Source organism: Pyricularia oryzae, chromosome 3 (assembly GCF_000002495.2).
Source record: "Pyricularia oryzae 70-15 chromosome 3, whole genome shotgun sequence".
Taxonomy (NCBI): domain Eukaryota; kingdom Fungi; phylum Ascomycota; class Sordariomycetes; order Magnaporthales; family Pyriculariaceae; genus Pyricularia; species Pyricularia oryzae.
In genome coordinates, this window is record NC_017849.1 from 3,619,950 (window position 1) to 3,631,970 (window position 12,021).

Genomic DNA, 12,021 nt, shown 5'->3' on the forward strand with positions numbered 1-12,021 from the left:
AGATTGTATCCAGGGTCCGTTTGGTCACCCGCGGGGTGTTACGACCAGACAGTTGGGCCGGTACCAGGGAGGCCAGGCGGGGTCACACCCCTCCTAACGACATTCGCCCAAAGAAATTACCGACCGACAGGACATCGATTATTTAAGGAAAAAGTCACGTAACGCCACGTAACCGCCAAAAAAATAATTTCAGTAATCCTTAAAAAATTATAACAAATTAGGCGAAATAATTTTGGTAATTTGTGACAAACTAAGGAGGATTATTTTTGGAATATAATTTATATAAGGTACATTTATTATTATATAAATAAATTCGATTTTAAAATTGTTTAGCAACAATCAAATTTTAATTAATTTTAATATTTATTTAAAAACAATTATAATTTTACCCCCAATTATTAAAAACCCTAATTACCCAACCAAACGTTTAATTATTTTAACCTATTATATTTTATTATAAAAATAAATTACCCGATATTTTAATTGTAATATTTTAATTGCTCCTGTTTAATATTTTGTTTTAAAATATACCGAACAATACCGCCGAAATAATATCTTTTAACAAAACTGTTAATTATATGCATTATTTTGCATGTAATAAGCCCACTTTTGTTTGTATATAGCCAATTTTATTTAGTGCCGAAGTGGAGTGGGGAATGGTGGAATTCCGTTACTTTGTTAATGCAGGAATGCAATTTAAAGGTCAGCGAGTGGGGTTAGCTACCCTGTACCGGGTTTAATACCCACCCTGCACCTGCGAGTCAGCTACCCTGTACCGGGTTGAAAATTTCACCAAGTCAACGTTTAAATGCAAACCCAGAGATGGTTTGTATGCAAATGAGGGTGTTTTTTCAAAAACCCATACAAATTAGTTTTTCGGAAATTCATTCGCGGCACCGGAACCTTTTCTGGCGTGCGGACCCCCACTTCGATGTCGGAGAGTATGTAAGGGAAATAAAGCAAAATCTCCCCCAACCAATTATTTATCAGTACCAAAATTATAGTGCATTTCTACCTATTATTCAGCGCTTTTAGCACTGGTTATTTACCACGCCGCACCTAGGGTTTACCCCTATATCCCCTGTTAGCACCATTGTTATTAACAGGTTATGAGCCCGGAAAGGTTCTAGCTAGTGCACTAAAGCGCACTTTGCATTATTGGAAAGCCCTGTTTTCAGGCTTTAATTTGGTTATTGTCGCATATCCGCAGCACGTATATTGACGAAGATATTGCTGTTTTTGTGCAAATTGTTGGTTATAGGTGCTACGTTAGCACCTATCCCCCCTGTAATTACAGTGAGGGGTCGCTATATTAGCGTTTGACTCAGGCCCAATTTTCAGGCACTGCAGCGCTCGCTCGATTGCAAATCCCAAAATTTTTGGTGTGGTTTTTATGGGTTGTGCATCGCTATTGCGATTGGTTCAAATTTTTAGTGCGTTAATTAGGGTTTGCGCTAACGAGTCAGGGCCAAAACCCCTGTATTCGCCCGCTAATAGCCCAGTGATCCACTAACCGAACGCTGCAAATTACCCTGCAGGTTACCCTGCACCCACCTAGCGAATTGAACTTTCGATCGCTAGTGCACCTGGATCGGTACAAATAATACCAGGGCACCCATTAATTGTGGATTTAGGGATTCCAACCCTGTATTTTCAGTGGATTCGATCATTGAAAATAGCAATAAGCCCTATATTTGGCAAGTATAGGCCTGTAACCGTTAGAAGGCAAACGGCTATAGAAAATCCTAGATTGGGGTATTTACCCTTAGGCGACTAGGTTAGTTTTTAACTATAATTCAGGCCACCCTACAATGGAAGACAGCCCTATGTCGGGCCTCCCAGGCCCAATTCCACCGGATAGGGGCCCTGAATCCAGCCCGAATGAAGTTCTAACCGCTAAATTACAGGCGCAAGACCTGCAATTAAAAGCGTTAACTACGCAATTGGATCAACTTCAGCACACAATTCAACAGTTAACATCTCTGTTGACGCTGAAAAATGGTGAACCCACTAGTTTTAGTGGTATTGCGGGTATTAATACCCCCAATAGCGGTAATCTGGAGGCCAACCCACAGATTTTTAGCGCTAATACCGCTACCGCACCACCTAATCCACCCGGTAACCTAATTCTAGGTGACGGGATAGGTAAAGAACTATCAAAACGGGTATTTTCCTTCCCCGAAAATTGCAAATTAGTAGGGGCTAGCAATTACGACCTGTGGAAACAGGCACTTATAGTACAATTCAGGGCTATAAAAGCTGCGGAATTTATTTCCAACCCTGAAATTGGCTATAGCCTACCGGAACATGAGCAATCAGTCCTATTATTGCTTATTAAAGACAGCCTAACCAAGGAACCTTTAGAATCCATTGCATGGCATTCCAGCCCTGTAACGGCCTATAAGACCCTGGAAGATAGCTATTCCGTTGCACCCGAAATTAGCAGAGACTCGCTATATCGGGAATTTCACGCCCTAAATTTTTCGAAATTTAGAGGGTCAATACCAGAATTTAACAGCCGTTTTAATTCCCTGGTAGCTAGATTAGCGAATGCCAACGTGCAAATTAGCCCTATCGATGTACGAAATCAATACCTACGGGCCCTGGAGGGGACGTTCCCTACCTGGACCGAACGCCAACGCAGTACCCAACGGGCCCTGCAGGCTATAGGCCAAAATTCGGATCGATTAAATTTGCAATACCTTATGGCGGACCTTATATCCGAAAATTCGATTTCAGGCTCTACAACTGCCAAAGCCACTAATTACAGGGCTGAAGGTCGAAAATCAGGGAAAAAAGGCGCTAAAAAGGACGCTAAAAAGGAAAATAATGGGCAGGACGGCACCTCCAAATCACGAAAAAAGGGCAAATCAACCCCTAATTCGGATTCGGCTATTGCAAAAGATAATAAATCCTCCAATTCCAGCGAATCGAACGCTGGAACTTCCATGATTTCAATGGATTTCGAGTTATTTACGGGCTCGATTCCAGGTGACGTTAGCGTTTGCGCAGCGTATAACGCCCTGGAACAGGCAGGCGATTCGGGCGGTAATTTACCGTACCGGGCACTGCAACAGGAGGTTAATTCCGCTATTAGCGGGGTTATAGAATTATGTTCGGAATCGGATTCGGAACCCGATTATACCGGTAAAACGCTAAAACCACAGGTATTAGCAACTAATTCTAAGGCTAAGACGAAGCCTGGAAGCGGCGTAAATAGGGACCCTAAGCCCCGACGGCTAGGCTACCCGGTCCTGTACGATACAGGTAGCACGCACCATATCTTTGCAAATAAGCAATTTTTTACCGATTATACCCCCGGCTCAACAGTCGAAATCGGTACCGGAGGTGGCCCTGTTAGGCCTATTGGCACTGGAACTGTTAAAATACAGGTCCGGTATGGCTCCAAAATTGACGAATTTAGAGAGGTTACGTTAAATAACGTGCTATATATCCCCTCGTTTGGAATAAATATCGTTAGTGGGCTAATACACTACAATACAGGGGGCGTATTATTAAAAAATACCCTGTACGATCGGGATCGCAAGGCGTGGGGACGCCTAAATACCGCCAAAAATTCGTTCTGTTTGGAGGTAAAAGGGTGCGATATCCTTATTCGAAATACTACATCTACGGTTTCGAATTACGCCTGTGTAATTGGTGAATATAGCACCGCCTCTAGCCTAACCTTACAGGGGGTTACAAAGGGCTACGCAGCCCCGTTGGAGGTAAAACTAAATAATATAGTCCCTGAAGACCAAGACGACTATAAAATCTACACCGATTCGGAACCGGGAGAAAATACGGTAACGGAAGTGTTAAATCCCAAACAAAATAAGGATATAACCGTAGATTTACCTGTAATGCAGAAATTTAGTGCAAAAACCCCTGAAAATCCACGTGAGATTGGGCCCCGTAGGCCCGGTAAGCCGCTAGATGACCCTTTTAAGCAGCCTAATACAAAAGGGGCTAATACCGAAAAAGAGGGGGTTTCCCACACAAGAAATCCGTTGTTAGAACCTCCTTTAGTACCGGAATTAGTGCAGGCCCCTGTAAATTACCTCCCTTTAAGCCTAAATCGAACTACCGATGGTTGGGTAACAGCTGAAGGAGACGGAATTACAGGCGATTGTGACGAAATCCAGGCCCAAAAAGCCCTGTTATGGCACAGGCGCTTAGGGCATATAGGGTTGTTATTGCTTAAAAAGACCGCTAAAAACGCAGACGGTCTACCTAATTTCGACAAAATTAGGGCTATTACCTGCATTACTTGCATTAAAGCCACCTCTGTTAGGCGTACAAATAAAGGGGCACTCCCTACACCCCCTAATATCCTCGATTCCATAGAGGGTGATACAGTAACCCTTAAACCTAACCCTCACAATAAAAAACCCGTATTTTTGTTATTAGTGGATCGAAAATCACGTTTTCGGTGGTCGATCTCACTACGGAATAAAGCCGGACCTACGGTTTTAGTGGCTATTAAAGGCTTTTTTAAGGTTTTAAAAGCTACGTACGGGCGCTACCCCACTAAATTTCATTTTGATGGGGGGCACGAGGTAAATACAGAGCTTCAAGATTGGTTTGCAAGTAAAGGTGTTAATTTTAGCACCTCCAACCCCTACAACCATGGCCAAAACGGGCTAACGGAACGGTCCGTTAGGGTTATTTTGGATAGGCTAAGGTCTACCATTTTAGCGGCAGGTCTACCACTATATTTATGGTGTTATTTACTGTCAGCCGTGGTTGATTTAGTTAACCGTACAGCGGTAACTAACAGGGAGTTAACACCCTACGAGGAATTTTATTCCGAATTTCAACCTGGATTACCACACAGGCCTAATTTAGGCCATTATCGGGTTATTGGTACCGTATGCCAGGCTATTATACCGCTGGAAAAACGCCAAAAATCCAACAAATTGGCTCCCCGAACGGAAACAGTAAGGCTTTTAGCCCATTTATCCAATTCTACAGCGTTGGTTTACGCCCCCGCCAGACGGGCCGTATATAAAACCTCTACCGTAAAAATTTTAGAGGGTATACCCGCTGAAAATTTGGCTATTCCAGGGGAAACGCTACAGATTTCAGAGGGGGAAAATCCAGATTTAGAGGGGGATTCTAATTCTGAACCTGAAGACGAAATCTACAGCGCCAAAACTTTGGATCCAGTGGATAATAATCCCCTACCTCCCGCAATTACAGTTCCTCCCTGGCCTGTACAGTCTACTGTTCGCCCCCCAGAGCTTATAACGGTAGCGGTGCCTAATTCAGCACCTAAAATAACGGAAGTTCCGGTGTTTTCGGCACCTAAAATACAGAATATGGAGTTAAATTCGCAGTTCGAAAACCCAGATCCTATGGATATCGATTACGTGCATTATCTTTGTTATCAAACCCAAAAGAAAACAAAGAAAAAGCCCACTAAAGACGGCGAACCAAATAGCTACCAACAGGCCCTAAAAAGCCCTGAAAGTGCTAAATGGTTAGCAGCTTTAGCGTCTGAATTCGACCAGATCGTTACTGCAAAAACCTTCCGTTTTATCCCTAAAATTAAAATGCATACAGGCCGTAGACTAATCTCTACCCGGCCGGTGTTTAAATTAAAAAAGGATGAAAATAATAAGCCTATAAAGTATAAAGCCAGGCTTGTTGTTAGGGGGTTTTTACAGGTCGAAGGCCTAGATTATATCGAGACTTTTGCTAGCACTAGTATACCGCCCACCTGGCGTATATTATTGGCTATAGCTAATGCACAAAATTGGGAAATAGAACAAATCGATTTTATCGGTGCGTTTTTAAATAGTGACCTTACCGACGTAGATATTTATTTGCAAATTCCAGAGGGTTTTAGCGATTGGGCTAGATCTTGCAGCCCTACTACCGCTAAAATTTTAGTGCAAATGGGCTATAATCCAAAGGAAATGCAAGTTATACTGTTGGAAAAGGCGCTATACGGTCTGAAACAGGGCCCAAGAGAATGGCAAACAAAGCTAAAAAGCCTACTTTTTACAGAAGGTTTTAAGCCGCTAATCTCTGATCCAGCTGTCTTTTATAATGCTAAATCCAAGCATTTCATTGTTACTTTTGTTGACGATTGCCTGCTAATAGGTCCTAAATTGCAATATATTCAGGATTTAAAAGCCCGTTTTAACAAAATATACGCATTGGAAGACAGGGGCCCTGCAGCCTATTTTCTAGGCGTTCAGATTATAAGGGACAGGCCTAACCGCCTGCTTTGGCTCCATCAAAGTCAGTATATAGAGGAAGCATTAGCAACGTTCGGATTAGCTGATTGCAAACCTATTTCTGTTCCCTTACAGCCGGGTGTGCTAAAATATAGTGGGGGCAAACCCGTAAATGCGCTAGAAATCAAATTGTTACAGCGTATTATCGGCACCCTAATGTATTTAATGCTATTAACGCGCCCGGACATCGGTTTTGCGGTTCAATGGTTATCTCGTTTTTTAACGAAAGCCACTACAATCCACTTAACGGCAGCTAAAAACCTACTTCGCTACTTAGCAGGTACTAAATCCCTAGCAATCTGCTACGGAAATAGGGTAATTAAAGCTAATTTACCACCTAACTCTTTGATTGGGGGTTTTAAAGGCCTAAAATTACTTGGTTTTAGTGACAGCGATTTTGCCGGGGCTAGGGAAGATTCAAAATCCACTTACGGATATTTGTATACCCTATCTGGGGGCCCTATAACGTGGAAGTGCAAAAAGGCTAGTACTATAGCTTTAAGCACCCCAGAAGCCGAAACCGACGCCTTAGCGGAAGCCCTGCGTGAAGCACAGTGGCTTAAAAGCCTATTTACAGAGATTGGACTACCTGTAAAAGGCCCTATTGCAATATTTGGAGATAATACAGGCTCTATAGCTAACGCACACAACCCTACGCACCACCAACGTACTAAACATACGTTATTAAAATTTCACTACGTAAGGGAGTTAGTTACAGAAGGATTAGTGACCCTAAAATACCTGGAATCCAAACAAATGCCCGCTGACGGCCTTACAAAGCCCCTAACGCTTCCAATTCACAAGGTTTTTTTAGAGCTTATAGGGTTAAAACCCCTGTAAACTTAGTTTTTACCTATTGAATTGTAGGGCACCTAGTTAGTTCGTTAGCTAACTACCACCATTTTTCTCCTTTGTTTGCAATTATTGGATTTTTGTTAGCCCGACACCAACCGATCTACCCAAACCTACCCTGCTCAGGTTGATTATTAAGCAACTTATACCGACCTTATACCCGAAGTCGAATCCGAATTTAATTAGCTCGCGTTTTGGGCGACCTAGCGATTTTTAATCTACCCTATATATTAAACTTTTCTGGGATCCACAACAACGAACAGCCAGATTAGCTACCTGGCTTAGTAGTAAGTTCCGTTGGTTATAATCTGTAGGTCGTGGGTTCGAATCCGGGGGTTGTTACAATTCTGGGGGTCTTTTTCAATTCGGGGGTTCAGTCAATCGGGGGTTTGGTACAAAGGGCTTATTCATCCAGGGGGTTCGCACCGGGGGTTCGAGTTGGGTTGGGACACAAGGGGGAATTTCTTTTGTTTTTTTTGTTTTGGGGGTTTTATTTTACGTACTTTTCTTTTCCGACTTTATTTTTGGATTAAGTAGCAAAAGAGAGGGGGTGTTAATTATATGCATTATTTTGCATGTAATAAGCCCACTTTTATTTGTATATAGCCAATTTTATTTAGTGCCGAAGTGGAGTGGGGAATGGTGGAATTCCGTTACTTTGTTAATGCAGGAATGCAATTTAAAGGTCAGCGAGTGGGGTTAGCTACCCTGTACCGGGTTTAATACCCACCCTGCACCTGCGAGTCAGCTACCCTGTACCGGGTTGAAAATTTCACCAAGTCAACGTTTAAATGCAAACCCAGAGATGGTTTGTATGCAAATGAGGGTGTTTTTTCAAAAACCCATACAAATTAGTTTTTCGGAAATTCATTCGCGGCACCGGAACCTTTTCTGGCGTGCGGACCCCCACTTCGATGTCGGAGAGTATGTAAGGGAAATAAAGCAAAATCTCCCCCAACCAATTATTTATCAGTACCAAAATTATAGTGCATTTCTACCTATTATTCAGCGCTTTTAGCACTGGTTATTTACCACGCCGCACCTAGGGTTTACCCCTATATCCCCTGTTAGCACCATTGTTATTAACACCCGTTCCTACCAACGTTAATACAAAACCTAAAAAGCCCGTTAAGCCCCAATCCGATATAAAATAAAATTAGCCAATCGACAATATCGAAATTAATAAATTGTACAAATACGAATTAGTTTTTAAATATCCAGGAAAAACGCAAAACCCTCCCCACCAACCTTTTACCAAAACGTTAAACGGCAAAAACGAAATTTCGAAATTTCCAAACAAAGCGTTTTCGCCTACCGCCCAAATAAAAAACGAAATGGCAAACGAAAACGAAAATATAACCGGCCAGGTTATTATTATTTAATTATAATTGCAAAATCTTTTGGCCATTATTGCCCAATTTAAAAACCAATTTGCCACCCGGAATAATAATACCACCCGTTAAACCCGCGGTATTATATTTTTAAATAATGCTTTTGGAGGGGTTAAATTTAAACCCCATAATATCGCTGCCCGGATAATATTTAAATTTTACGGAAATAACCAAAATGCTAAAAACCCTGCTTACGATAGGACGGCATATAAAACCGGTATCGACCCCGGTATATTTAATAATAATTAGGATCGTTTTAATAAATAAATTATTAAAATCGCAAATAAATTTGTAAAGGACGACGAAATTTATAAAATAAAAAAAAACCGTATGTCACGGCCAGGCATACATTGGAGAACCTCAATATATTAGGCGCTATGGACGAAAATTCTAAATTAAAAAGAAGAGAGAAATTACAATCGACGACGCGCTTAAAAGACGCGTTTAAATCCGGAGGTAGTGGATCCTTATCCGATCCCTGGCTCGGTGTGGAGCCGAGTCGTGATTCTGAGGGTAGGTCTAGGGGCCTGATCCTCACAACGTCGAATTTAATTAATAATCGGTCGGAATAATTGGAAAAACGAAAACGATAAAAAGTAAACGGCAAAAAAACGAAAATAATAATTTTTGGCGTTTCGATTTAAATGGTAATAATAATAAAATATAAATAATATAAAATATTATCGAATTTATGGCGAAAAAAACCCTTTTTATAAATAAAATGGTTATTAAAAAATTTGCATTTAATTAAAAAAACCGTTATAATTATCGAATAATAAGTTAAATAAATAATAGCAACGTTAAATAAAATTATTTAAAATTATTATTTTCGGAACCACGTTCCAAGTTAAATAACGCCCACAATAAAAAATTCGACCAAAATATTAAAATAAGAATTAAATTTTTTTTCAAAAATTGTAAAATCGATACAACCGTTTCGAATTTTTCGTTTATTATAAAAAATAAATTTAAGGATTTTTAAACGCGAAAAAAAATTGCTGGTATTAAAATAAAAGGGATTGCTGTTACGACCAGACAGTTGGGCCGGTACCAGAAAGGCCAGGTGGGGTCACACCCCTCCTGACGACAATCAACCAAGGATGGTACCGACCGACAGAAAGAGGATTACATATGGAAAGGGTCACGTGACCGCACGTGACCAAAGGAGGGTGCTATGACTGATAGGTGCCAAGAATCACATAGCACCCATAGCAAGTAATAGGAGTGATATGACCGCTCACCAACATATCCGACATAGCAAACATATCACTACCAGGGACAACGGACTATATAAAGCACGCTCATTACCGTGTAGATAGATTCGATTCTAGGATTGCTTAGCAGCAATCAAACTCTAGTTAACCTCAATACTTACTTGAGAACGATCATAACTTCACCCCCAGTCATTGAGAACCCCAGTTACCCAGTCAGACGCTCAGTTGCTTCAACCCACTGTACTTTACCCTAAGAACAGGTTACCCCGATACCTTGATCGTAACAATTGCGTTTAAATTCTTAATTTAATCGATAATTTACGTGCGGACCCGCACGTAATTTATCCAATCCTTGATTACGGGTATAAACGGAAAAAAACGATTAGAAGTTCGAACGTAAATAGATTAGTCGTTAAATAAAAATATATTATTTTTTACCCAATAACAACGTTTTGTTAATCGATCGATCTATGAAAGACCCATTAACAAAAAAATTGAATAGTTTCCCACATTAGTAAAAGAAAGCTAATTTTATAATTAAAAGTATTTTCGCCCGGTAAAGGCGGCTCGTGGGCGAAGGTATAATAATAGTAGTTTAACAAATATAAGTTGAACCGCTCACTTTTAAAGCCTTGCTTTTTCGTTCTTTCCAATATATTTCAGCTTATAAAACTATATAATTAACTTCCAAAATTCTTCTTATTTCAAGGAATTTGTATCGAATGCCGAAACGGCTCTAGCCGAATTAGGTTTATTTATTGAGAAAAAGTATTTTGAATCAAAGACAATATAATTCTACAAAGCAAATATATCATTATAAATCTGGAATTGATTAACAAGGTAGGTATTAGAAATACTCCGACAAACGCGAATTAATCACTGCCGAGCGAGAAATTAACTATGCAGGTCAGTCACCCTGGGCCGCTAGCGTCTCAGGAACCCTAGCTTGCATAAATACCCTTAGGATATTTACCTCGCCACAGGGTGTGGTTTTTTAGCAAGGAAAACGTATTCACAGCGAACGCGGTATTTTTTTTACAGATTTTGACAAAACTTGAAATTCATTTTCAAATAATGGGGATGGTGTCACGGCCGGGTGTATATTGGAGAACCTCAACTTATTAGGCACTATTAACGAAAATTCAAAACGAAGAGAAGGGAGAGATTACAATTGAAAGCGCGCTGGAGAGACGCGGTCAAATCCGGGGTCAGTGGACCCCTATGTCCGAACCTTTACCTGGCGTGGCGGTGCCTGCCAACGTCGTGGCTGGTGGAGCCGAGGCGTAATTCTGAGGGTAGGTCTGGGTCCCTGATTCTCACAGTGTTAGTCCTCCATCCCTTGACCTTTTTTTATTTTTAGTCCATGCTTACCCACATTAGGATGCTAACATAACAGAGGATACCTAGTGACGGCTGGACTGCTCGAGTTAAGGCACCGGCAAATCCGAACAAGATAACTGCCAATCTGCCCTCAGCCAGTTGAATTACATTGAAAGTCTTGAAATATGCTCATACTATATATATGTCAATTCGTTAATCCGACCCAACTAACCTACAACCACCCGCTTTTCATCTCTATTGTTTTCTGTTATGTCCAAAATACCCCCTCCACCCGTCTTATGAAAGTTATAAGCGCCTTTGTCAGCGTGGATATAAGTTCCGAAAAACCCACACCGAAATCTTCTGCACTCTCTACAGGACCTCAACCACCAATCCTCCTGCACGATTTGGGCTTACGCCGTCACTCACCCACTGCTGCGGAAGCTTTCTCGTCGCTGGATAAGAAGCCCGATTTATTGATATGTGACATCGCATTCTTGCACTCTCCACCAGGTGGTCTCGCCATTTGGCAGTTTGACCGTTCGGCTCCTCACCGTTATTATCATAAATGGGATGAATCTGAAAAAGGTTGTATTGTAGTGCGTTGGTAGTTTGCAGCTACCAATATCTCGATTGTTGCAGTTTTCGCCATAACAGCAAGCCTCACCGGTGCAACACAAATCGGCTCAGCACTATCCTCGGTCCTTTGGCAAAGCGCACGTCACTGCATAGACGCTTGAAGCACCAGACTGGCAAACCAGACAAAACAGTGAACTCGAGGTGACCTTGTGATTTTCAACAATCCAATAGAAACCTTTCCCCCTTGGCCCCTTGGGGGTGCTAAAAGCCTCTTTTTTTGCTCTTCAACCTCTTCCAGAGGGCAAGACTTAAGGATAAACGTTTTGTCAAGGCTGGCTTTCGGCGAATCCGTGGCGAGTTGAGCTCGTTTTCAATGTCCTGCGCCAGCAAGGCCAAAGGGTCTACCGCGCCGCCCCCATG

General features: G+C 41.5%; 3 protein-coding genes across 3 annotated transcripts; 2 read left to right on the top strand and 1 right to left on the bottom strand.

The window, feature by feature from the left end:
- Nucleotides 1–600: 600 nt before the first annotated feature.
- MGG_16808 (uncharacterized protein) lies at nt 601–1,063 on the top strand (the record flags this gene model as incomplete). The annotated part of the gene is made up of 3 exons (XM_003712252.1): nt 601–715; nt 873–941; nt 1,005–1,063. Coding segments are annotated over 3 exons (243 nt in total), but the record flags the coding sequence as incomplete, so codon positions are not given.
- Nucleotides 1,064–7,680: 6,617 nt separating this feature from the next.
- MGG_16809 (uncharacterized protein) lies at nt 7,681–8,143 on the top strand (the record flags this gene model as incomplete). Its single annotated transcript, XM_003712253.1, has 3 exons — nt 7,681–7,795; nt 7,953–8,021; nt 8,085–8,143. Coding segments are annotated over 3 exons (243 nt in total), but the record flags the coding sequence as incomplete, so codon positions are not given.
- Nucleotides 8,144–10,935: 2,792 nt separating this feature from the next.
- On the bottom strand, nt 10,936–11,548 carry MGG_16810 (uncharacterized protein; the record flags this gene model as incomplete). Its single annotated transcript, XM_003712254.1, has 3 exons — nt 10,936–11,046; nt 11,259–11,287; nt 11,452–11,548. 3 exons carry the CDS (start codon nt 11,546–11,548, stop codon nt 10,936–10,938), a joined length of 237 nt encoding a protein of 78 aa, XP_003712302.1.
- Between the last annotated feature and the right edge of the window lie 473 nt (nt 11,549–12,021).